The sequence below is a fragment of the Labeo rohita genome, chromosome 12 (genome assembly GCF_022985175.1).
Source record: "Labeo rohita strain BAU-BD-2019 chromosome 12, IGBB_LRoh.1.0, whole genome shotgun sequence".
NCBI lineage: Eukaryota > Metazoa > Chordata > Actinopteri > Cypriniformes > Cyprinidae > Labeo > Labeo rohita.
In genome coordinates this window covers 1,954,130-1,977,025 of record NC_066880.1, presented here as the reverse complement: position 1 = coordinate 1,977,025, position 22,896 = coordinate 1,954,130, and the positions used below count along the sequence as shown (strand labels likewise).

The 22,896-nt window shown below is 35.8% G+C and overlaps 1 protein-coding gene across 1 annotated transcript; it reads left to right on the top strand.

The window, feature by feature from the left end:
• Window positions 1–979: 979 nt before the first annotated feature.
• fads6 (fatty acid desaturase 6) lies at window positions 980–21,128 on the top strand. The gene is made up of 6 exons (XM_051124478.1): window positions 980–1,349; window positions 12,958–13,124; window positions 14,687–14,867; window positions 15,203–15,387; window positions 17,744–17,923; window positions 19,370–21,128. The coding sequence occupies exons 1-6, from the start codon at window positions 1,112–1,114 to the stop codon at window positions 19,517–19,519; spliced, it is 1,101 nt and encodes a 366-aa protein (XP_050980435.1). The 5' UTR covers window positions 980–1,111; the 3' UTR covers window positions 19,520–21,128.
• The last annotated feature ends 1,768 nt before the right edge of the window (window positions 21,129–22,896 follow it).

Below are 22,896 nucleotides of genomic sequence, written 5' to 3'. Positions count from 1 at the left end.
GTTGTGGAAAGGTACTTTTAAAAGTAGTGCATTACAATTTTGCATTGCTCCCTGAAAAAGTAACTAATTACATTACTTAGTTACTTTTTATGGAAAGTAATGTGTTACTTTTTTAATCTGGGCAGGGCTTGCTTCTTTGTTTTTAATAAAAAACAATTTTAATGTAAAAGCCCTTTTACAGCAAAAGTGAAATGAATTCACCTCAGACTGAAAGAAAAGTACATTTTTTGCAGGAGATCACTCTTCAGCTATAAAAAAATGAAGCACAAATGTGAGTTTATCTAAAGTAATTTTTGCTTATTAGTATGGCTGAATTGCATCATCGAAGGTCAGCAGCAGAGACACTGGTTAATAAAATGGGATTAAATACATAAAGGATATTTGTTTTATTTACCATATTTAATTATTGCAGGGTTGCGTCATATTCTGAATTTGCATTTCACTGTTTTTATTCATTTTGAGGAATACTGAATCTGTTTTCTGTTTTTTCATGTTCACATTTAGTCTAGAATACATTAACATCATGTTTACTCCCAATTTCCCGACAGGAGACTTGTCAATCAATAAATGGGGAAAAAAGTAACTCAGATATTTTCTTAGAAATTCAAAAGTAATGCGCTACTTTACTAGTTACTTGAAAAAAGTAATATTATTAGGTAACTTGCGTTACTTGTAATGCGTTACCCCCAACACTGAAAATTATTATTTTTATATATTTTATTTTTAAAAATGAAAAATGTAAATTTATGTACAGTGGTTTTGCGTAAAACTGTTCGTTTGAATGCAACCATGAATTTTTAAGAATTGCCTGGTTGTTAATGTAAAACGGTTTTACATTTTAGTGGTTTTGAAATTCATTCTATAGCCGTGTGTGTGTGTGTGTGTGTGTGTGTGTGTTGTTCTTGTGATAGGAGATGACGCAGGACTCTTGCAGCACTGAGGACACTCCTGCCAAAGGCATCGCCGTGGGAACGAGAAAGACAGAGTGAGCGCACTCGAGAGGGAGATCCGTTTCTAGCGCAGTCAGCACTAAAGTCCCTCACAACCTTGTTTCGCGGACGGGACGGAGAGTGTGTGCGTGAGCCATGCGTCTCTGAGCTCTAGCGCTAGCATGCAGAACATTCCAGAGAAGAGAAGAGACACCGGCAGCCCGCGAGGACCCGCGTCCCGGGATGGCGAAGGACACGGGGACGCAGCGCAGGGGAAGCTGCAGGCGGACGCGGAGCGGGAGACGCTGATGATGGAGCTCACCCGGCTGGTGCAGAAGAGTGTGAAAGAGAGCAGCTGGTGGGAAAGGAGAGGAATAGACTGCAGCATCCTCACCGCAGCCTTTATTAGTTTACCGGCAGGTACACACACTTTGACGACTTTTTTATTATAGACACAAAAACACTATGTAGACACACAGGCTCTTTGGGAGTATCGCGAAACAAACAAAAGATACTCAAAATAAGTCTTGTTTCGACTCCATTATGTAATTTACCTGAAAATGATCCGCGTTTACTCTTAAATTCTCATTACTATAATGCAAAAAATAAAAAATGGAACAAAATAAATCCATTACTGTTTTGTGACAACGATTATATATGTGACCCTGGACCACAAAACCAGTCTTAAGTAGCACTGATATATTTGTAGCAATAGCCAAAAACACACTGTATGGGTCAAAATGATCGATTTTTCTTTTATGCCAAAAATCATTAGGATATTTTCTACCGTAAATATATATATATATATATATATATATATATATATATGTGTGTGTGTGTATGTATTTTCTGCATAGTAATATGTATTACTAAGAACTTCATTTGGACAACTTTAAAGGCGCTTTTCTCAAAATTTTGATTTTTTGTACCCTCAGATTCCAGATTTTCGAAAAGCTGTATCTCAGCCAAATATTGTGCTATCCTAACAAACCATACATTTAATGGAACGGTTATTTATTCAGATTTCAGATGATGTATAAATCTCAATTTCAAAAAATTGACCCTTATGTGACCCTTATGACATTTTGTGGTCCAGGGTCACATTATTTAAACAGTATAATAATTATGTATATTTGTAATATTTCTGTAGTGCTTTACTGATTTGATGAGAATAATGAGGGGAATTACAAAGACACTAGTAAAATAAAAGTAAAATACATTATGAGCATTTTACTGAATGAAAATGTCAAATGCATGTAAAAAAAAAAAATGTTGAGTCAACTTAAAATAATTTGTTACCCTGCTGCCTTAAAATTTTAAACTTATTCTCAAATAAGTTTAGTCAACTTGAAATGTTAAGTTGTACTAAGTCACAACTTAGATATTTGAGTTGACTAAACAAACTATTTGGTTTGATAAACTTAAAAGCTGGGCTGTTACCCACCTGTGACCTGTAAGTCGCTTTGGATAAAAGCGTCTGCTAAATGATAAATGTAAATGTAAATAAATGTAAATGCCTTGAATCAACTCAAATATACAAGTCATCACTTAGTACAACTTAAAATTTAAAGTTGACTAAACATTTCTGAGTTGACAGAACTTAAATTTTTAAAGGCAGCCAGGTAACAAATTATTTTAAGTTGACGCAACAAATTTTTAGTTTTTTTACAATGTATGTGTATGGCAAAGTAATATGCTTTGTTTTTTTATGCAAACTTTTTTTTAAAATAATTACAAAGATATTATGTATTAAAGTAAAAGTACTGAAATAGAATTTTCTTTGCAAAACAAAAAAAAACTTCAATAATCTTTGTTTTCTTTACTTCTTTATAAGAATGTAAACATCTTAATTTCCAAATAGTTTATGGTGTGTGGGGAAATTACTAAAAACTGAATACTAATTTGTATCTGTTGTTGTTTAGGACTGAAAATATTTGCAGTTTGAATTAAGATGCTCAGAGTCTTGGGAACATTCAAAGATTGTTTTTATGTTGTGAGTGTTTTCATTCCAACATGTCATTGTGTTTACAATGGCCTGTATGCAGTATGAAGGTGTAGTGTCATTAATAGGGAGTGTTTTGGATAATGTGCATTTGAAACAAATTGTTGACTTGTTTAGTAATGCAGTTTAGCGGTGTGACTGTGTGCCCGCCGGTTATTGGGACACATTTTTCTTTGACACAAAAATCAAACCTTCAGTTTTGTGCCAAATGTTCTTGGGCGTTCAATCCAAACAGACCGGATTCTTTTTATAAACCTTTAAAGCTTTCAGACATTGACTACAATTAAAGCGATAGGTTAAAAGGAACATTTTGTCATCACTTACTCTTCCTTGAAGTTGTTCCAAACCTGTATGATTTGCTAAACACAAAAGAATGAAGGCCAAACAGTTGACGGTCCCCTTTGACTTCCATAGTAAGGAACAAAAAAATACTGCGGAGGACCAGAAAATGTCTTCTTTTACCATTCAACAGAAAAAAGAAACTCATATAGGTTTGGAAGGAGTGAGTAAATGATGACAGAATTTTAATTTTTGGCTGAACTATCCCTTTAATATCCAAATTACCGAGGCGCTCCTGTGGCGGTGATTGTCATGGCGACCGGTTCGCTCTGGGTGCTTCCCTCCCATTGGGCAGATCCAGTTTCCTGCAGCAGTCAAGTCACTGACTCGTCTTTCAGGGAGAAACCAACAGAAATGGGGGTCAAACTGCTAAATTAGGAGAATAAAAGATCATACTAGCCAAAATAGCAAAACTCAATAATCAGCATCAAGTTTTAGCAGCGTTTTCTCCAGTCTCTGGATGAAAAAATATTTAATAATAATAACACATCAAACTAAGCAAAACAAACATGAACTACATGATACTTTTTTTTTTTTTTTTTTTATAGAAACATGCGATTAAATTACTAGTTGCTAAGTAGTTGTCTCCCATTGGAGAAGTTTGTTTTGGATGAAATATTTACTGCATCACCAAACAATACCAGATATTACAAATAATATATGTTACGCTGGGCCACAAAACCAGTCATAAGGGTCCATTTTTTAAAAATTGAGATTTATACACGATCTGAAAGCTGATAAATGAGCTTTCTATTGATGTATGGTTTGTTAGGATATGACAATATTTGACTGAGATACAACTATTTTAAAATCTGGAATCTGAGGGTGCAAAAAAATCAAAATATTGAGAAAATCGTCTTTAAAGTTGTTCAAATGAAGTTCTTAGCAATGCATATTACTAATCAAAAATTAAGTTTTGATATATCCTAATGCTTTTTGGTATGAAAGAAAAATTGATGATCGAATTTTACCCATACAATGTTGCAAATGTACCCATGCTACTTAAGACTGGTTTTGTGATCCTGGGTCACATATGATACCCCAGCGATACCCAAATATACCCAAAACCATTGAAAACCATGAAAAACAATATGTGAAACCATGGCTTCATAAAAACAGCTAAACGATTGAAACAGATACAGATCACGCGCTCAAACTTATCCTGTCTGAAAACCGAATTCTTCAAACATGTCCATCAAAATACAGAATTAAGTGTAAAAAGATATCAAATGAAACATGAATTCAAAAGCATTTACATTTATTCATTTAGAAGACGCTTTTATACAAAATTCACTACAAAAATTCAGTGCAAAATTCACTGTATTTATATTCACTCTGAAAATGATAATCAATAAATTTAATTAAATGTTTTTGGTTTATTTACTTTTAGATAGCGTTTAGATGACCAGCTAAAAACAAAACCTTTTGATGCATTTTGACCATTCGTTTACACGTCAGTTGTGTTTTGGCGGTCTAAAAACGTTTAAGTCCGAGATTCTGAAAACGATAGGCTACTGGCTCGGCATGCATAATACAGTTCTTTATTTTGACAATGTTCCATTTTTATTACACCGTAATAAGAAAAATATTAAAAATAAGACTATTTGATGCAGTAAGACTTTTGTGTTCTCTGAACAATGTTTTTTAGTTATTCTGAGTAAAGATACTTCGTTTAGCCAATGTAAATTTGTTTGTTCATGCAATGCCGATTGTCAAATTCTTTGAAAAACTCATCACAGCAACTGAAACAACAATTATTGTCATTGACGTAATTCATTTTTTCGTGCAAGAAGTCACCACATTATCAATTTTGTGTTTATTTACAAATGACAAACTTAATGGATAACTTAGTCAAGTCATTGTCTACATTTGTAATACATTTTTACAAAACTAAGATATCCAGAAAATGGATATTAATGGTTTCACATAATCGAGGCCTTAAAACTAAACACACAAACCTCAAGAACGGTGGCAAATAAAAAATATAAAAAATTTAAAAAGATGAGCTCTTAACATTGCAGTACAACAAATAACTAACAATAAGGATAAAACAACAACAAAAAAGTTTTAATGAAATTAGCAAACAGAAAAACAACAATCCTATAACAGTAACTTTAAAATTTATTTATGCTGCAATGCATGCTGGGAACTCACAAAGCCTTAACTTTTCAACAATATGAAATTCTTGTTCAGACAACTGAGTTTATCTATAGTTGGGACAACATTTGGAGTAATTTTGTTGGTCTGACAAGTGTTTTTATGTAGTTTCAATAAAATTGCTTTTTTTGAGACTCAAAATGTTTTGTAAACTAGAAGTAGAAAATATGCAGTTGCATTTTTTTTACAGTGTACAATCACTGTCATGTAAATGTATTCTTATTCTAAACTACTCTACTGCTAGTTTATGGTGTGTGGGGAAATTACTAAAAACTGAATACTAATTTGTATCCGTTGTTGTTTACTGCCTGCATGCTCCCTCTGCTGCTTCTACTGTTACTTCCTGTTTGACACTATTTAAAGACTGACCATGTGCTCTATACTTGGCGAAGTATTGCCAGTTTCACCTGCCTTACCGAGCGTTTATATACTCTGTTGGATTACCTGTTGCCATATTGCTCTATTCTTGGATATTGTGTTTTTGGATTACCCCTGTCTGGATTGTTTGCTTGTGTGGACTGATTTCAAGGTTTGATCTTTCGCCTGGTTTCTCACTTACGATTCACGGATTGCCCTTTGGACTGTTGAAAGTTTGGACTGCTCTTTGTTATCGACCCTCTGCCTGTTTACACGTTTATGTTTGCTGCTGTGATTAATAAACTTCCGCACATGGATTCGAACGCCGCCTCAGCATCTCCGTTACAGAATACTTCGCCTACCATGAATCCAGCGGAAGTTGCAAAGACACGTCCAACTATGAACCAGGCAACTTCTCGTCTCCTCTGCCTTCGTCAAGGTAACCGAACCATAGAGGAGTATGTAGGAGATTTTTGTGAACTTTGTCACCTTGTCAACTTTAATGATGTGGCTCTGAAGGATCTTTTCCGCCATGGACTAAATGAACCTGTTCACTCAGGGTTACCTGGAGGTAAGATCCACTGGACACTAGAGACTTACATTGATTTTGCACTCCGTTTGAGCGGATCTCCTCTTACCGTTGGGATCGCGGAAGAGGGACCCTGCAATCCCACCATAAACACCTCACCACAACCAGCTCCCTTCACCTCAAGCAAACCAGAGACCCGTCACATCCCAACCTTCATGTCCGGTATCGTCACCGTCACGCCAGAGGCTCCTCAAACCAAGCCTGCTAAGCCACAGCTAACTCAAGTCACGTCTACCAAGCCAAGGCCTGTTCACGTCATGCCTGCCAAGCCAAAGCCAGCTCAAGTCACGTCCACCAAGCCAAAGCCTGTTCACGTCATGCCTGCCACACCACAGCCAGCTCAAGTCACATCCACTAAGCCAAGGTCTGTTCACGCCATGCCTGCCAAGCCAAAGCCTGCTCAAGCCACATCCATCCGTCATGGCCGCCAAAAAGATGCCTGCTCACGCCATGCCTGCCGCTCCAGGGCCTGCTCACGCCATGCCTGCCGCTCCAGGGCCTGCTCACGCCATGCCTGCCGCTCCAGGGCCTGCTCACGCCACGTTTGCCGCACCCCTGATTCCATTCAAGTTGCAGCTGTGTCAAGTCAAGTCGCAGCTGCGTTTCCTGAGTCAAGTAAAGTCACAGCTGCCACCCCCGAGCCAAGCAAGATTACAGCTACTGTTCCTGTGCCAAGTCAAGCTGCAGAGCCAAGTCAAGCTGCAGAGCCACGTCATGCTGCAGAGCCAAGTCAAGCTGCAGATACATCTTCAGAGTCAGGTCAAGTTGCAGCTGTGTCTCCTGTGTCAAGTCAAGCTACAGCAGCTGCTCCAAAGTCCAAGGCCTCCAAGTCAAGTCCAGTTCCAGGGTCAAGTCCAGTTCCAGGGTCAAGTCCAGCTTCAGAGCCCGGCCAAGCTACAGAGCCCGGTCAAGCAACAGAGTTAAGTCAAGCAACAGAGTTAAGTCAAGCAACAGAGTTAAGTCAAGCAACAGAGTTAAGTCAAGCCCAAGCTGCTGTTCTCCATGAGACAAGCAAGGACACAGCTGTTTTCCACGAGCCAAGCCAAGATACAGCTGTTGATCTCCATGAGCCAAGTCAAGTTGCTGCTGTCGTCCATGAGCCAAGCCAAGCCACGGTTGTTCTTCATGAGCCAAGTCAAGTTGCTGCTGTTGTTCCTGAGCCAAACCAAGCCACAGTTGATCTTCATGAACCAGGTCAAGCCACAGCAGAACTCCCTGAGTCAAGTCAGGCCACGGCAGGCCTCCCTGAGTCAAGTCAGGCCACGGCAGGCCTCCCTGTGTCAAGTCAGGCCACGGCAGGCCTCCCTGAGTCAAGTCAGGCCACGGCAGGCCTCCCTGAGTCTAGTCAGGCCACGGCAGGCCTCCATGAATCAAGTCAAGAAACCGTTGTCCTACCAAAACCTCACCAGGTCCCCTCTGACCTTCTCAAGCCACCTCATGTATCAGCTGGCCACGCAGAGCCCACGCTCCCAAGCCACGCAGAGCCCACGCTCCCAAGCCACGCAGAGCCCACGCCCCCGAGCCACGCAGAGCCCACATTCACAAGCCACAAGCCCATAACATCAGCACCCTCAAGGTCAACAGACACCCCATTATCTACTGTGTTGCCTGTAATGGCCGTAGCCATCTTCAGTGTGTGGGCTGCATACTGTGCCCCGGAGGCCTCGTCTGTCCACGAGACCGCTCCAGAGGCCTCGTCTGTCTACGAGACCGCTTCAGAAGCTTCGTCTGTCCGCGAGTCTGCTCCAGAAGCTTCGTCTGCCCACGAGTCTGCTCCAGAAACTTCGTCTGTCCACGAGTCTGCTCAAGAAGCCTTGTCTATCCACGAGTCTGCTCCCAAGGCCTCGTCTATCCACGAGTCTATGCCAGAAGCCTCTCTTGTCCAAGAGTTTGCGCCAATACCTCCTGAGGTGTCAGCATGCGCTGTAGAACCTCCTAAGGAGGTGGCTTCCATTAATTAACTCACTGCCTCGTCTGTCCACGAGTCTACGTCAGAGGCCTCTTCTGTCAAAGGCTCTGCGCCAATGCCCCCAGAAGTGGCAGCTCCGGCTGCAGAATCTCCTAAAGGGGCGGCGTTTCCCCACGGACTCTCTGCCTGTTCTGTCACGGCCAGGAAGGCCATTTATAACTTCCCTGCCACACCTGCCCAAGCATCTGCGCCCATGCCCCCAGAGGTGTCAGCGCAAGCTGTAGATCCTCCCATGAGGGCGGCGTCCCACGATGAACTCTCTGCCTGTCATGTTACAATCAAGAAGGCCAAAGAAATCATTCAAGTACACACCGCTCTGCTATGCATGTCATTAGTCCCACTGTGGATACCTCTGCTCCTGTTTGCTCTGCCTGTTCTGCCTGCCCTGCAATGGCTCCCTGTTATGCCTGCTCTGCCTGCCTCGCCATGGCTCCCTGCTCTGCCTGCTCTGCCTGCCTCACCATGGCTTCCTGTTCTGCCTGCTCTGCCTGCCCCACCATGGTTCCCCTACTCTGCCATTGCTCCACGGCCCAGGTCCTCCAGTACTTCACAATCTGCTACTGCTCCACGGCCCTGGTCCTCCAAAGTTTCACTGTCTGTCCCTGCTCCACGATCCAGGCCCACCTGCTCTACATGGACCTGGCCCTCCGTCCCACCCCCTGTTTTGCCTCTGTTCCCCCACCCACCTGGACTGTTGTTGTTTTGAGTGCCAGGAGTCGCTCCTAGGAGGGGGATTCTGTAACGCCAAGCCAGCAGAGGGAGCCCTCACCCTAGGACTGCCTGCATGCTCCCTCTGCTGCTTCTACTGTTACTTCCTGTTTGACACTATTTAAAGACTGACCATGTGCTCTATACTTGGCGAAGTATTGCCAGTTTCACCTGCCTTACCGAGCGTTTATATACTCTGTTGGATTACCTGTTGCCGTATTGCTCTATTCTTGGATATTGTGTTTTTGGATTACCCCTGTCTGGATTGTTTGCTTGTGTGGACTGATTTCAAGGTTTGATCTTTCGCCTGGTTTCTCACTTACGATTCACGGATTGCCCTTTGGACTGTTGAAAGTTTGGACTGCTCTTTGTTATCGACCCTCTGCCTGTTTACACGTTTATGTTTGCTGCTGTGATTAATAAACTTCCGCACATGGATTCGAACGCCGCCTCAGCATCTCCGTTACAGAAACGAATTGTTGACTTGTTTAGTCATGCAGTTTAGAGGTGTGACTGTGTGCCCGCCGGTTATTGGGACACATTTTTCTTTGACACAAAAATCAAACCTTCAGTTTTGTGCCAAATGTTCTTGGGCGTTCAATCCAAACAGACCGGATTCTTTTTATAAGCTTTTTAAGCATTCAGACATTGGCTACAGTTAAAGGAATAGGTAAAAAGGAACATTTTGTCATCACTTACTCTTCCTTGAAGTTGTTCCCCTCTGGGACTTTTACAAGAAAAAACTACTTACAGGAGAAGTCCACTTCCAAAACAACAATTTACAAATAATTTGCTCACCCCCTTGCCATCCAAGATGTTCATGTCTTTCTGTCTTCAGCCGTTAAGAAGTGATGGTTTTTGAGGAAAATGTTTCAGGACTTTTCTTCATATAATGGATTTCAATTGTGCCCCTGATTTTGAACTTCTGAAATGTAGTTTAAAAGCAGCTTCAAAGGGCTCTAAATGATCCCAGCTGAGGAAGAAGGGTCTTATCTAGCGAAACGATCTGTCATTTTTTTCGAAAAATAAAAATTTGTATACTTTTTAGCTCCTGTAGCACAGGTTCTGGCATGCGCGTTCACAATGTACTATTGAATCACATCGAAAGGTCATGCGGAACGTAGGCGCATCTACAGACCCAGTGTTTACAAAGCGAACGCGCAAAGACTAAGAAAGTGCAAGTAAGTCAAACGCTGTTTACAAACAAAAAGTACAACGATGTTGGACAATTCTGAAGTTGTAGGAGAAAATAAGATGGAGTTTTTCGCCATACTCTACCTTTTTTAGCCGGAGTACACAGATGATGAACTTAGACGTGATTCGTAGTAGTGATGGGAAGTTCGGATCATTTTACCGACTCGTTCAGCAAAATGAACAAATCTTTTTTCGAGTCATTTCGTTAATTTTAGCAAAATCAGCATCACATGACAGCCCCATAAAGATGAACGAACGCCTCGAAAAACCCAAAGACTGGAAACAGGTGAACTAATTCCAGTACAGAACCTAACAGGATGTTGCGCATGCGCGATTGAACGAATCACTCCCCCGAGACGACTCGTTCTTCGCGAGTCACATTAAAGATTCGTTTAAAATGAACGAATCGTTCAAGAACGACCCGTGGACGTGCATCCGAGAGCCTGTGCTTCACGAACTTTTGTGCTTAAAAAGTATACACATTTTTAATTTTTTTAAAACAATAACCGATCGTTTCGCAAGATAAGACCCTTAAGATAAGACCCAGAAAGACATGAACATCTTGGATGACAAGAGGGTGAGTAAATTATTTGTGAATTGTTGTTTTGGAAGTGGACTTCTCCTTTAAGTCTTTGTACATCAGAATTTCAGTTGAATTCAGTGTGTCACTTGCTATTTATCTGCAATTAATTAAGTTGGCTTGAGAAAGCAAACTTACTGAAATGCTATTTAAACTTCCAGTTATTATTATTCTTCTGAGGCTAAAACTATCAACTCTAATTCCTCCTAGAGCTTTAACTCTACAAACTCCAAACTCAGCCCAGATCTTCAGACTGATCTGACTCGAGTTGCTCTGTCTGCTCTAACTGATCGGACTTACGGTTTTCATAAAAATGACGATTAAATTTGGGAAAAATCCCATAGACTTACATTAACGGAATGTTCAAATGAGCAACACTTTTCAAATTCCAACTGTCGAAACTCCCAAAATCTTTTGAGACTCAATCAAGCTTCCCTTCTATGTACTGTATTTATAATCCATTTAAACTCATTTAAACTCATCTATCTGTCTATCTATCTATGGCTAGTAACTTGCTAATCATGCTAGAAACATGCTAACTACTTGCTAATCATGCTAAAAACATGCTAACTGCTTGCTAATCATGTTAGAAACATGCTAGCAACATGCTAACAACTTGCTAATCATGCTAGAAACATGCTAGCAATTTGCTAATCATGCTAGAAACATGCTAGCAATTTGCTAATCATGCTAGAAACATGCTACTTGCTCATCATGTTAGAAACATGGTAGCAACTTTGCTAATCATTCTAGAAACATGCTAGCAACATGCTAACTACTTGCTAATCATGCTAAAAACATGCTAACTACTTGCTAATCATGTTAGAAACATGCTAGCAACATGCTAACAACTTGCTAATCATGCTAGAAACATGCTGTCAACCTGCTAATCATGCTAGAAACATGCTAGCAATTTGCTAATCATGCTAGAAAAACATGCTACTTGTTAATCATGTTAGAAACATGGTAGCAACTTTGCTAATCATGCTAGAAACATGCTAACTACTTGGTAATCATGCTAAAAACATGCTAACTACTTGCTAATCATGTTAGAAACATGCTAACAACTTTCTAATCATGCTAGAAACATCCTGGCAACCTGCTAATCATGCTAGAAACATGCTTGCAATTTTCTAATCATGTTAGAAACATGCTACTTTTGCTAATCATGTTAGAAACATGGTAACAACTTTGCTAATCATGCTAGAAACATGCTAGCAACATGCTAACTATTTGCTAATCATGCTAAAAACATGCTAACAACTTGCTAATCATGCTAGAAACATGCTAGCAACATGTTAACTACTTGTTAATCATGTTAGAAACATGTTAGCAACATGCTAACAACTTGCTAATCATGCTAGAAACATGCTGGCAACCTGCTAATCATGCTAGAAACATGCTAGCAATTTTCTAATCATGCTAGAAACATGCTACTTGCTAATCATGTTAGAAACATGGTAGCAACTTTGCTAATCATGCTAGAAACATGCTAGCAACATGCTAACTATTTGCTAATCATGCTAAAAAAAATGCTAACAACTTGCTAATCATGCTAGAAACATGCTGGCAACCTGCTAATCATGCAAGAAACATGCTAGCAATTTGCTAATCATGCTAGAAACATGCTACTTGCTAAACATGTTAGAAACATGGTAGCAACTTTGCTAAACATGCCAGAAGAATGCTAGCAACATGCTAACTACTTGCTAATCATGCTAAAAACAACCCTAGCTAGCTATCTTCTATCTATCTATCTCTGACAAACTGTACTGCCTTTAAAACATTCAGACTTTAACCTTTTAAAACTACTTTAGACTTCAAACTATTTCAGACTGAAAACCATCAAACTTGAAACTTTTTAAAACTTTTTAAAACTTTCTGTTCCGGCTTTCTCAAGCCAACTTAAAGTTTGCCTTGACAAACTTTTTAATCTAGTTGATTCTACTTTAGTTTTTTTCAGCGTTTTTTAATAACTCATTACTAAACCTGTTAATAGTTACATAATGCAAGCATTTTGTGTCATAATTTTGATTATGGAGCATAAATCTCATCTAGATGTCCCTGCAACCTGTTTGTGCTCATATCTTTTGCACCTCTGCGCTGTTACAGTGATGTTGTTCTTGTTTGCAGGGTTCCTGTTGTTGGGTTCGTCTCAGCCGCTGTATTTCCTGTTGGGTATGCTGATAATGGGCGTGGCTCACGCTGTCATCACCGTTAAAGGGACACACCTATCCAGTCACGGCGCGCTCAGCGAATCACCTGCCTGGGCTGACTTTTGGGCCGTCTTCTTTATTGAAGTGAGATGAAATTATTAAACATTGTGAAAACAGGGAAATCTATTGTTACCAAGTAGTAGAATGCACCACAGAACCGTGATTTTGGGGAGTCTTGATACTCCCACAGTGCTTTCTGTTTTGATCTTAATTTCATTTTAGTTTCCATTTTTACTTTAATTCCACATGTTTTGGTTTAACTGGAGTTTTTGCATTGATGTTTAAAGCACATTGTGTTTCTCATGCAGTTAATTCTCTGCAACATAAAAATGCAGAAGAATGGAAAGAATTCAGCAGATTAATTCTTCATGAATTAACTTCATGGATTAAAAGGGATTTACTGTAACTTAATTTACAGTTTCCATCCTCTCAAGAATGTAGAAGAGTTATAATGTTGATCATATTACATGGCAACAGTCCGTACACATGGGCTCCAAAGATGATCCAATTTTATATGCAATTGTCATTGCAATTTATTTTAGCACAACAGTATAAATGAATTCACATTTTTAGAATTAAATTTGTTCGTTTGTGCTTTAATGACAGCAGCACTTGAGCCACGAAATGATTTGAGATGTTCCAAAAGCATCTTGAGCTTTAATGGAACCAAGAACATCTATCCTATATTTTGTTGGAAATTTAAGTTAAATTATTCAATGATATGCTTTTTAATTAAATTATTTACATTATTAAATATTTACATTAATTTTTATAATATTTACTATTTTTACTATTTAAAAAGTTTAGTATTTTATGTAAATATTTAAAAATGTATTAATTTTTTAATTAATTGTAACTATTGAATTAAAATATTTAATAATTAAATAGTTTAAATAACTTATTTAATTAAAATAGTAAATTAAAAAATTCAGTCATTTAAATTATTTTAATTAAATTAAAGTAAAAAATTTAATGTAAAAAAAAATAATTTAAATATTAAAATTTAAATATTTAATTGTCTAAATATTTAATTTAAAATAGTGTTTTTAATTTTATATTTAAATTACATTAAATTACATTAAATTAAATGATTAAATATTACATTGAATTAAAATAAATGATTCGAGGTGTTAATTAAATTAAATTGCAGGTTAAATTATTAAATAAATTAAAATGCTACTTACTGCAGTTCAAAAATGTACAAATATGAATGGTGTAATTTTTGTTAAACAAGATTATTATAAAGGATAAAGAAAAATTTGCCAAACAAATATATATATAATAAATAGTAAATAGTTCAATGTTACAATTTAATGAATTTAAATATTAAAATTGAAATATTCATCTAAATATTTAATTTAAAATATTGTTTTTAATTTTATATTTAAATTACATTAATTACATTATTGATTTGAGAGTGTCTTGAGCTTTAGTGAAAGCAAGTACTTGCCCATCTGTGCAAAAAGTCACATGATCAATGACACTTATTTACTTACATTTGATAAGTCACCTACAAATGGTGCACAATTATTCATCTTTTCTTTGTTTTAAATGTTTCAAAATCCGAAGACTCATGAAGTGTGGACACTTTTGTACCCCTGCATGCATTATGTGAAGCTGACGTTCTCGTCTCTGGCGTCTCTCAGGTGTGCGGCTCGTTCTCTGCACGGGCCGGCGTTCAGGCTCACGTGAAGATGCATCACGCTCACACTAATGTGATCGGTCTGGGAGACTCCAGCACCTGGAAAATCCCCTTCCTGTCTCGGTCCGTCTACCTGTTCATCGCGCCGCTAGCCGTTCCCATCATCACACCCATCGTTGCCATCGGTGAGGACTTACGGCCTTTACGGTCAGAGCTTTTCAATGCATCCTAACCGGTTAATAAATGATAAAGCAGCAAGCGATAAATCTTATGTGATCATATTGTGGTGAACTTTTTCATTAAACATCAGAAATGTTCTGATTAACAGTGATTTTGTTGTTGCACACACTTTCATTGAGAATATAAAACGACCTTTTTTCTTAGCACACCACTTTATCATTTACATTTGCATATATTTACATTTGACCTCTTCTGTGAGTGAGTGTATGCACTGATGCCAGCTTCATCAGTGAAACCTCCAGCTTGTTCTCACATTTGTGTTTTTATGCATGTGTTTCAGGTCAGCTGAAGGGTCAGTCTCCGTTGCAAATTGTGCGGACCGTCTTGTGTGTGTGTCTGGGTTTCTTTTCCCAGTATTACCTGCTCAGGAGTGTGTCGGGCCTGTCGTGCAGCTCCGCTCTGGTGGTCATGCTCCTGTGCAGAGCCATGTTTTCCCTGCCGTACATACACGTCAACATATTTCAGGTGAGATATACCACCCCAGACAAATGCAAGATGCATTTTGATTTATGACTGTGATATATATTTTTTGGTGGTGCACCAATATTTTTCATAATATTTTGCATTTGCATGCTTTCTATAATTGTTTAGGATATTCAGCCATACACTCTTAAAAATAAAGGCTCCAAAAGGGTGTTTTTGCAATGATGCCATAAAAGAAATATTAGTGAACAGTTCATAAAAGAACTTCTAAAGAACCTTTTCTGCATTTGAAAGGTTCCATGGCTGTTCAAGGTTCTGATAAATAAAGAACCTTTATCTTGAAGACAGTAGCACACAATACTAGCCCAACTGTTTTGGTATGTTTAGCTGTTTGCATGCTTAGGAAATTCAGTTCAATTATCTTTAGTTGTTTTTGCATGCTATGGCTGTTTTTGTATGGTCAAAAAATATTAATTAAATTATTTACCCTACTTATATTCAGAAAATGTAAAAATATTTTTTGCATGCAATAATTAGTTTTGCATGCTCAAAAATATCAATTAAATTATTTACACCACTTATCTTCAGAACATATAAAATATAGTGGTTTTTGTATGCTGTAGTTGTTTTGCATGCTCAGAAAATATAAATGCAATTATTTATATCACTTATCTTCACAAAATATAAAAAATATAGTGTTTTTTGCATCCTGTAGTTGTTTTGCATGCTCAGAAAATATAAATTGAATTATTTATTCCACTTATCTGTACCAAATATAAAACAATATAGTGATTTTTGCATGCTGTAGTTGTTTTGCATGCTCAGAAAATATGAATTAAATCATACCACTTGTTTTTACAAAATATAAAAATATAGTATTTCTTGTATGCTATAGTTGTTTTGCATGCTCAGAAAATATAAATTGAATTATTTATACTACTTATCTTCACAAAACATAAAAATATAGTGATTTTCACAGGCTATAGTTGTTTTACATGCTCAGAAAATATAAATTGAATTATTTATGCCACTTATCTTCACAAAATATAAAAATATAGTGGTTTCTGCATGCTATAGTTGTTTTGCATGCTTAGAAAATATAAATGTAATTATTTATAACCGTTATCTTCACAAAATACAAAAATATAGTGGTTTTTGCATGCTATAGTTATTTTGCATGCTCAGAAAATAAGTTAAATTATTTATACCACTTATTTGTACAAAATATAAAACATATAGTGTTTTTTGCATGCTATAGTTGTTTGCATGCTCAGAAAATATAAATTTAATTATTTATACCACTTATTTGTACAAAATATAAAACATATAGTGTTTTTTGCATGCTGTAGTTGTTTTGCATGCTCAGAAAATATAAATAATTATTTATACCAATTATCTTTACAAGATATAAAAATATAGTGTTTTTTGCATGCTATAGTTGTTTTGCACGTTCAGAAAATATGTTAAATTGTTTATACTACTTCTGTTCAGAAAATATAAAAATATAGTGGTTTTTTTGCATGCTCAGAAAATATACATTAAATTATTTATACTACTTGTCATCAGGAAATATAAAATACAGTTGTTTTTGCATGCTAGTGGTGAACAGAAATGACACCCTGCAGCTATAATCAAAGGTACAGTGGTCATAGTTAATGGACTGGTATCATTCTGAGATTTAACCAGCCACCGCATAACCCACTAACAACAAAACTCTCTCGCCGTACAGTAACACTTCAGCACTACATTACTCTGTCGTCTCTCTCGGGCTCATAAGGTTAATCAACCTGAGTGTGAACTTTGGAAGCTATTCAGCTCAAGTCTGCATCAATCCATCCCTGTCTGTGTGTGTCTCTCCATCCTCTCCCGCGAGACCCACTCAATACGGCTTTGTTCTCCTCTCCTGCTCGTGGAGGTTCACAGGGTTCGTTTGTAGAAAAAAGTAGAACGGCGGAGAACAATTCACGCATGATTTTCCCAGGCAGAGCACAGGGAGAATGTACTTTTGTATTGTGCTGATCCTCTGAGGTATTTTTGCTGGTTTAAAGCTTTCTAAAGGGCGGCCGTCCGCTCTGAGACCCACAGCGATGTGTGAGATCTTTGTTTAGGACTGAATGCAGCTGCTTCATAGTTGCAGTGTGTTACAGTATGTGTGTGATATAAATGCTTGTATGTGCTATTGTCTTGCGCGTTTGTGTCAGTTTGGGCCCCCTGTGGCGTCAGTGGCGTCTCTCGGGCCGCTGAACACATTTCATCCCACTTAAAGATCAAATGTACACTGAGCTAAAGGTTGAATCGGCACCATATTGTTCTCTGTTTAAGCGTTTTATGGTTACAGTGGAGTTTCAGTTGCAGTTTTCATTTTGTAAAGTTGGTTTCTGTGTCTCTGCTTTCGTAGCACATCGGCCTGCCAATGTTTTCTGCCACTAACCGGCCCAAACGTATCTACCAAATGACACACGGAGTCCTGAACCTTCCCCGAAACCCGCTGCTAGACTGGACCTTTGGTCATTCCCTTATCAACTGCCATGTAGAGCATCACCTTTTCCCATTCCTGTCTGACAACATGTGCCTAAAGGTTAGCGTTCATAGAAATATAAAAAGCACAACTCATATGGACTTGAAATGAACTGCAGACCCTACCTCCCAAAAATGTCATTATTGTTTTTGCATGCTCCGAAAGTATGAATTACACTTCTTATATTCAGACAACATATCATATATATCAGTTTTTGGATGCTAAAAAAGTAAATTATAGTTTTTATACTATTTATATTCAGAAAATTTAAAACTAAATTGGCTTTTGCATGCTCTGAAAATATAAATTAAATTATTTATACCACTCATCTTTAGAAAATATAAAGTATGGCAATTTTTGCAGGCTATAGTTGTGTTTGCATCCTCAGAAAATGTAAATTAAATTAGATTTAATTATTATTTACATGCTCTGAAAAAATGCATTATTAAATAACGTAAACTAATTAAATAATTTAAACTAAGATTTAACCTAAATTATAAAATTAAATGATTTTAATTATTGTTTTGATTAATTTATTATTTTGATATTAAATTATTTATTCTAAGTGTTAACTGAATAATTTAATTTTGAATATATATATATATATATATATATATACACATACATACACACACACATATAATTAATTGAATTTAGATTTTTTTTTATTTAAATAATTGAATTTATAATAATTTATAATATATAATATAACAACATATAGTTGATATAATATATAATTAATAATATTAATTACAGTATAATATTGTATAGTAATAAAATATTTATACAATTAATAATATAATATTTATTTATATAATTATATAGAAAATGTACAATTATTTCATATTGTAAATAATTAAATAATTAATTTAAATAATTTACACTTTTTTTTATTTACCTGAAATGCAGCATGAACAAAGTAACACTAAAAAGTAAAAACTAATTAATATGCTACAATATATAATTACAATTATTTAATTAATAGTTTATTTTAATTATTAAAATATTTATATAAATTTACTAAAGTAATAATTTCATTAATAATTTAATTTAATAATTAAATTAAACATTAGTCAAACTAGATTAACTAAACAAATATAAGGATAATAGGCCAAAAAAATAAATACATGTAAACAATTCAATTCAATGTACAAATTTATTAGATTAAATTTTAATTAAATTAAATTAAATTAATTTTAAAAATGGTAATGGTAATACTAATATAAAAAGGCTAAAATGGCAAATAAACAGATATGATAAATAAATAATTTAATTAAAAAAATGAGCAATTTAATATTTAAATTAAATTAAAATGCATAAAAAGCGTAAAGAAACAATTCAATTCACAAAAATTAATAAATTAATGAAGCAATTAATTAAGCAACATTATTCAAACAAGATTAACTAAACACAATAAGCTAATCAATAAAGATAATTTACCAATTATTTATTTATTTAGTAATAAATGAATAGTGATAATGAATGTGCATGTGTTTATTGTCTCAGGTGAAGCCTATAGTATCTCAGTATCTGAAGGAGAAGAAGTTGCCGTATCAGGAGGACGGTTATGTCTCCCGTCTGTGTCTGTTCTTCCACAAATATCAGGAGTTGATGGTGTTTGCGCCGCCCATCACTGAACTAGTGGGAATCCAGTGATGACAGAATGAAGAGCAGAAAATGAGAGAAGATGAACAATGACATGACAAGCGTCCAAATTTTTTATACTTTAAATTGGTGCATGTGAAGGCGTTAGAATTAAAGTCAACATGAAACCTGCTCAAAACCCATTTTACATGCATAACGTAACATATTTATGAAAGAAACAGGGTATTCAACAAGAAAAAAAAATGTGGGATGAGACTGGAATGATGGTGTCAGCTGGAAAAGAAAGTGCTTTCAGAGACGGATGACAATTTGATAAAGGATTATAAATCTAAACATTTATTTGTTTAGAATAATATGCACTGATAAATCGTGAAACGACCAGAAATGTGAAATAAGAAAGTAAACGGGGCGATTTTGAATTCATGTTGACTTTATCACAAGCAATGCAGGGCAAAGAGAGCATCTTTTCATTTAAAAAAGATGAAAAAGCATTAAGATATACTTAAAAAAGGCTTCCTATTCGCTTAGCTAAATGACATTATTGAATGTAAAAATCATTGCCTTATGCGCTGACGTCAGATCAGTGGTAATACAGCACTGCAGCTCTCACAATACGCCACGTCTGACCCCAGATCAGCTCTTAGCTTCAACATGCAGCTGTATGCACAGTAAAACTATGCATAAAACTTTACCTAATCTATACAGGACACACTTTAGCTTTGTTCCAGAGTTTAGTGAGCTGTCTCTTAAAGCGACAGTTCACCTAAAAACTTAAATTCTGCCTTTTATTCATCCTCAAGTTGATCAAAACCTGTATGAAGTTCATTCAGTTGATAAACACACATGAAAAACGATATTTAGAGAATGTTTGCAAACAAACAGTTGACGGTAGCCGTTGACTTCCATTGTGTTTTTTCCCATACAATGGAAGTGAATGGGTGCCGTCAACTGTTTGGTTACCAACATTCTTTAAAATGTTTACTTTTGTGCTCAGCAGAAGAAAAAAACTCATACGGGTCTGGAACAAGTGGAGAGTGAGTAAATGATGACAGAATTGTCATTTTTGGGTGAACTGTTTCTTTAAGAGGCTAACTGGTGATAGATGTGAAACACACTAGAGATAATTGATTCCAATAGAGTTTGCAATGCATTATGGCATTGTCTTCTCAGCCAAGGAAACGTGTGATGCTGCTTTTAACATTTTGGCCAAATGAAGGTATCTTGAAGGCATAATGACTATGATGGCTTAAAATACTGTCTAGCTCACTAGGTTTTGGAACAGCTTTTTTTAGATTAAAGCAAAAATAGGAGACAGAAACAACACGTAGGTTGACGTACTAAATTTGCTAACAACAATCCTGTAATCTACGTACAATATTAGAGATGAGTACATTTAACTGTAATGAATATGTGGGAAATGCACTTATATGACCTAAACACATAATTAATCATATTCATAGTGTTGCAGTTGTACTTATGCACTGATTTGGAGGGTGAAATGATGTTTTGTTTATGATTCAGTGATTTTAACCAAAATCATTCACCTTTGACTTGCTTTTACTGAATGCTCATGAGACGAGTGTGTGGATGTTGTTCCTTTTTCATTTAAAATGTACATTGCACTGATTTTACTGACCAAATAAAATGAAGTAGATATTCAGCTGTTTGGATGTCGTGCTGATTCTGCAAGGTTTTCCTACAAAGCAAGGCTATTGTATGACTTCAAAAGACTTGGAATGTAGCACACAATTCATATAGATGCCTTTCATGTTGCTTTTATGGTGTCTTATTGTATGTCCAGTTTTATCTTGCATTGTATGTAAACAGCAGTGTGTTTTCCTGTGATCCATGGATGATAGAAAGTCAGACAGGATTGGAACAGCATGAGGGTGAGTAAAAATAACATAAAAGTAATATTTCAAATAAATTATTAAATTAAATTACTTTAATAATTGTTTAATTATTGCAGTATTATATTGTAACTGTTATTTAATTAAAGTCATTTAATTTAATATTTTATTGTGTAAAATATTAATATTTTAGTTCAATATTTTCATTACAATAAATGTATTACATTAACAAATACAGTAGCAATACAATTCCCAAAAATGAATGAATTAATAAAGTAGGATTAGTCAAATACGTTTAATGTAAAAGGAAAAACAAATAGATTAATAACGGATAAATGAACGGCCAAATACACATCAGTCGAAAGTTTTTGAACAGTAAGATTTTTAATGTTTTTTAAAGAAGTCTCTTCTGCTCACCAAGCTTGAATTTATTTGATCCAAAGTACAGCAAAAACAGTCAATTTTTTAGTTACTGTTTTCTATTTGAATATATTTTAAAATGAAATTTATTCCTGTGATCAAAGCTAAATTTTCAGCATCATTACTCCAGGCTTCAGTGTCACATGATCCTTCAGAAATCATTGTAATATGCTGACTTGTTGCTCAAGAAACATTTTTTATTATTATTATCAATATTTAAAACAGTTGAGTGCATTTTTCAGGATTCTAATAGAAAGATCAAAAGATCAGCATTTATATGAAATAAAAAGCTAACATTATACACTAAATGTAAAATTTAAAAGCTCAGTATATATATATATTTTTTTTTTTTTTTTTTTTTTTTTTTTTTTTTTTGAGGGGGTTGGAATTATAGAAATTAATACTTTTCTTTACCAAGTATACTTTAAAGAGAAATGCAGTTCTTCTGAACTTTCTATTCATCAAAGAAACCTGAAAAAATTCTACTCAGCTGTTTTCAACATAATAATGATAATAAATGTTTTTTGAGCAGCAAATCAGAATATTACAATGATTTCTGAAGGATCATGTGACTGGAGTAATGATGCTAAAAATTCAGCTTTTAAATCACACAATAAATTACATTTTTAAATATATTCAAAAAGAAAACAGTTATTTTAAATAGTAAAAATATTTCAAATTGTACTGTTTTTGCTGTACTTTGGATTAAATAAATGCAGGCTTGGTGAGCAGAAGAGACTTCTTTAAAAAAAAAAAAAAAAAAACAACATCAAAAATCTTAGTGTAAATACAGTAAGTAAACTATTTGATTTAATGTAATATTTAATTAATTTAATATAATGTTTACATTTAAATTGAAAGCCAGCATGAACAAATGAAGTAATACATTTAACGATAACAATATAAACTGCTAAAGTATAGAAAACGTGATTAAAACTTTTTAAATGTATTTTATGTTCTGCAAAAGAAAAGAAATCTGGCTTTGGATCATGTTGCAGTTCTCTTTGTCCAGCAGATGGCAGCACTGACCAATATTTCACATAAGACTCCTGCTGTTAAAGCCACAGTACTGAACACTGACATCAGCTGTTGACATGTGATTCATTTAAAGTAACATACACTTATGTACACTTATGATTTTAAATATATGAATGAGTT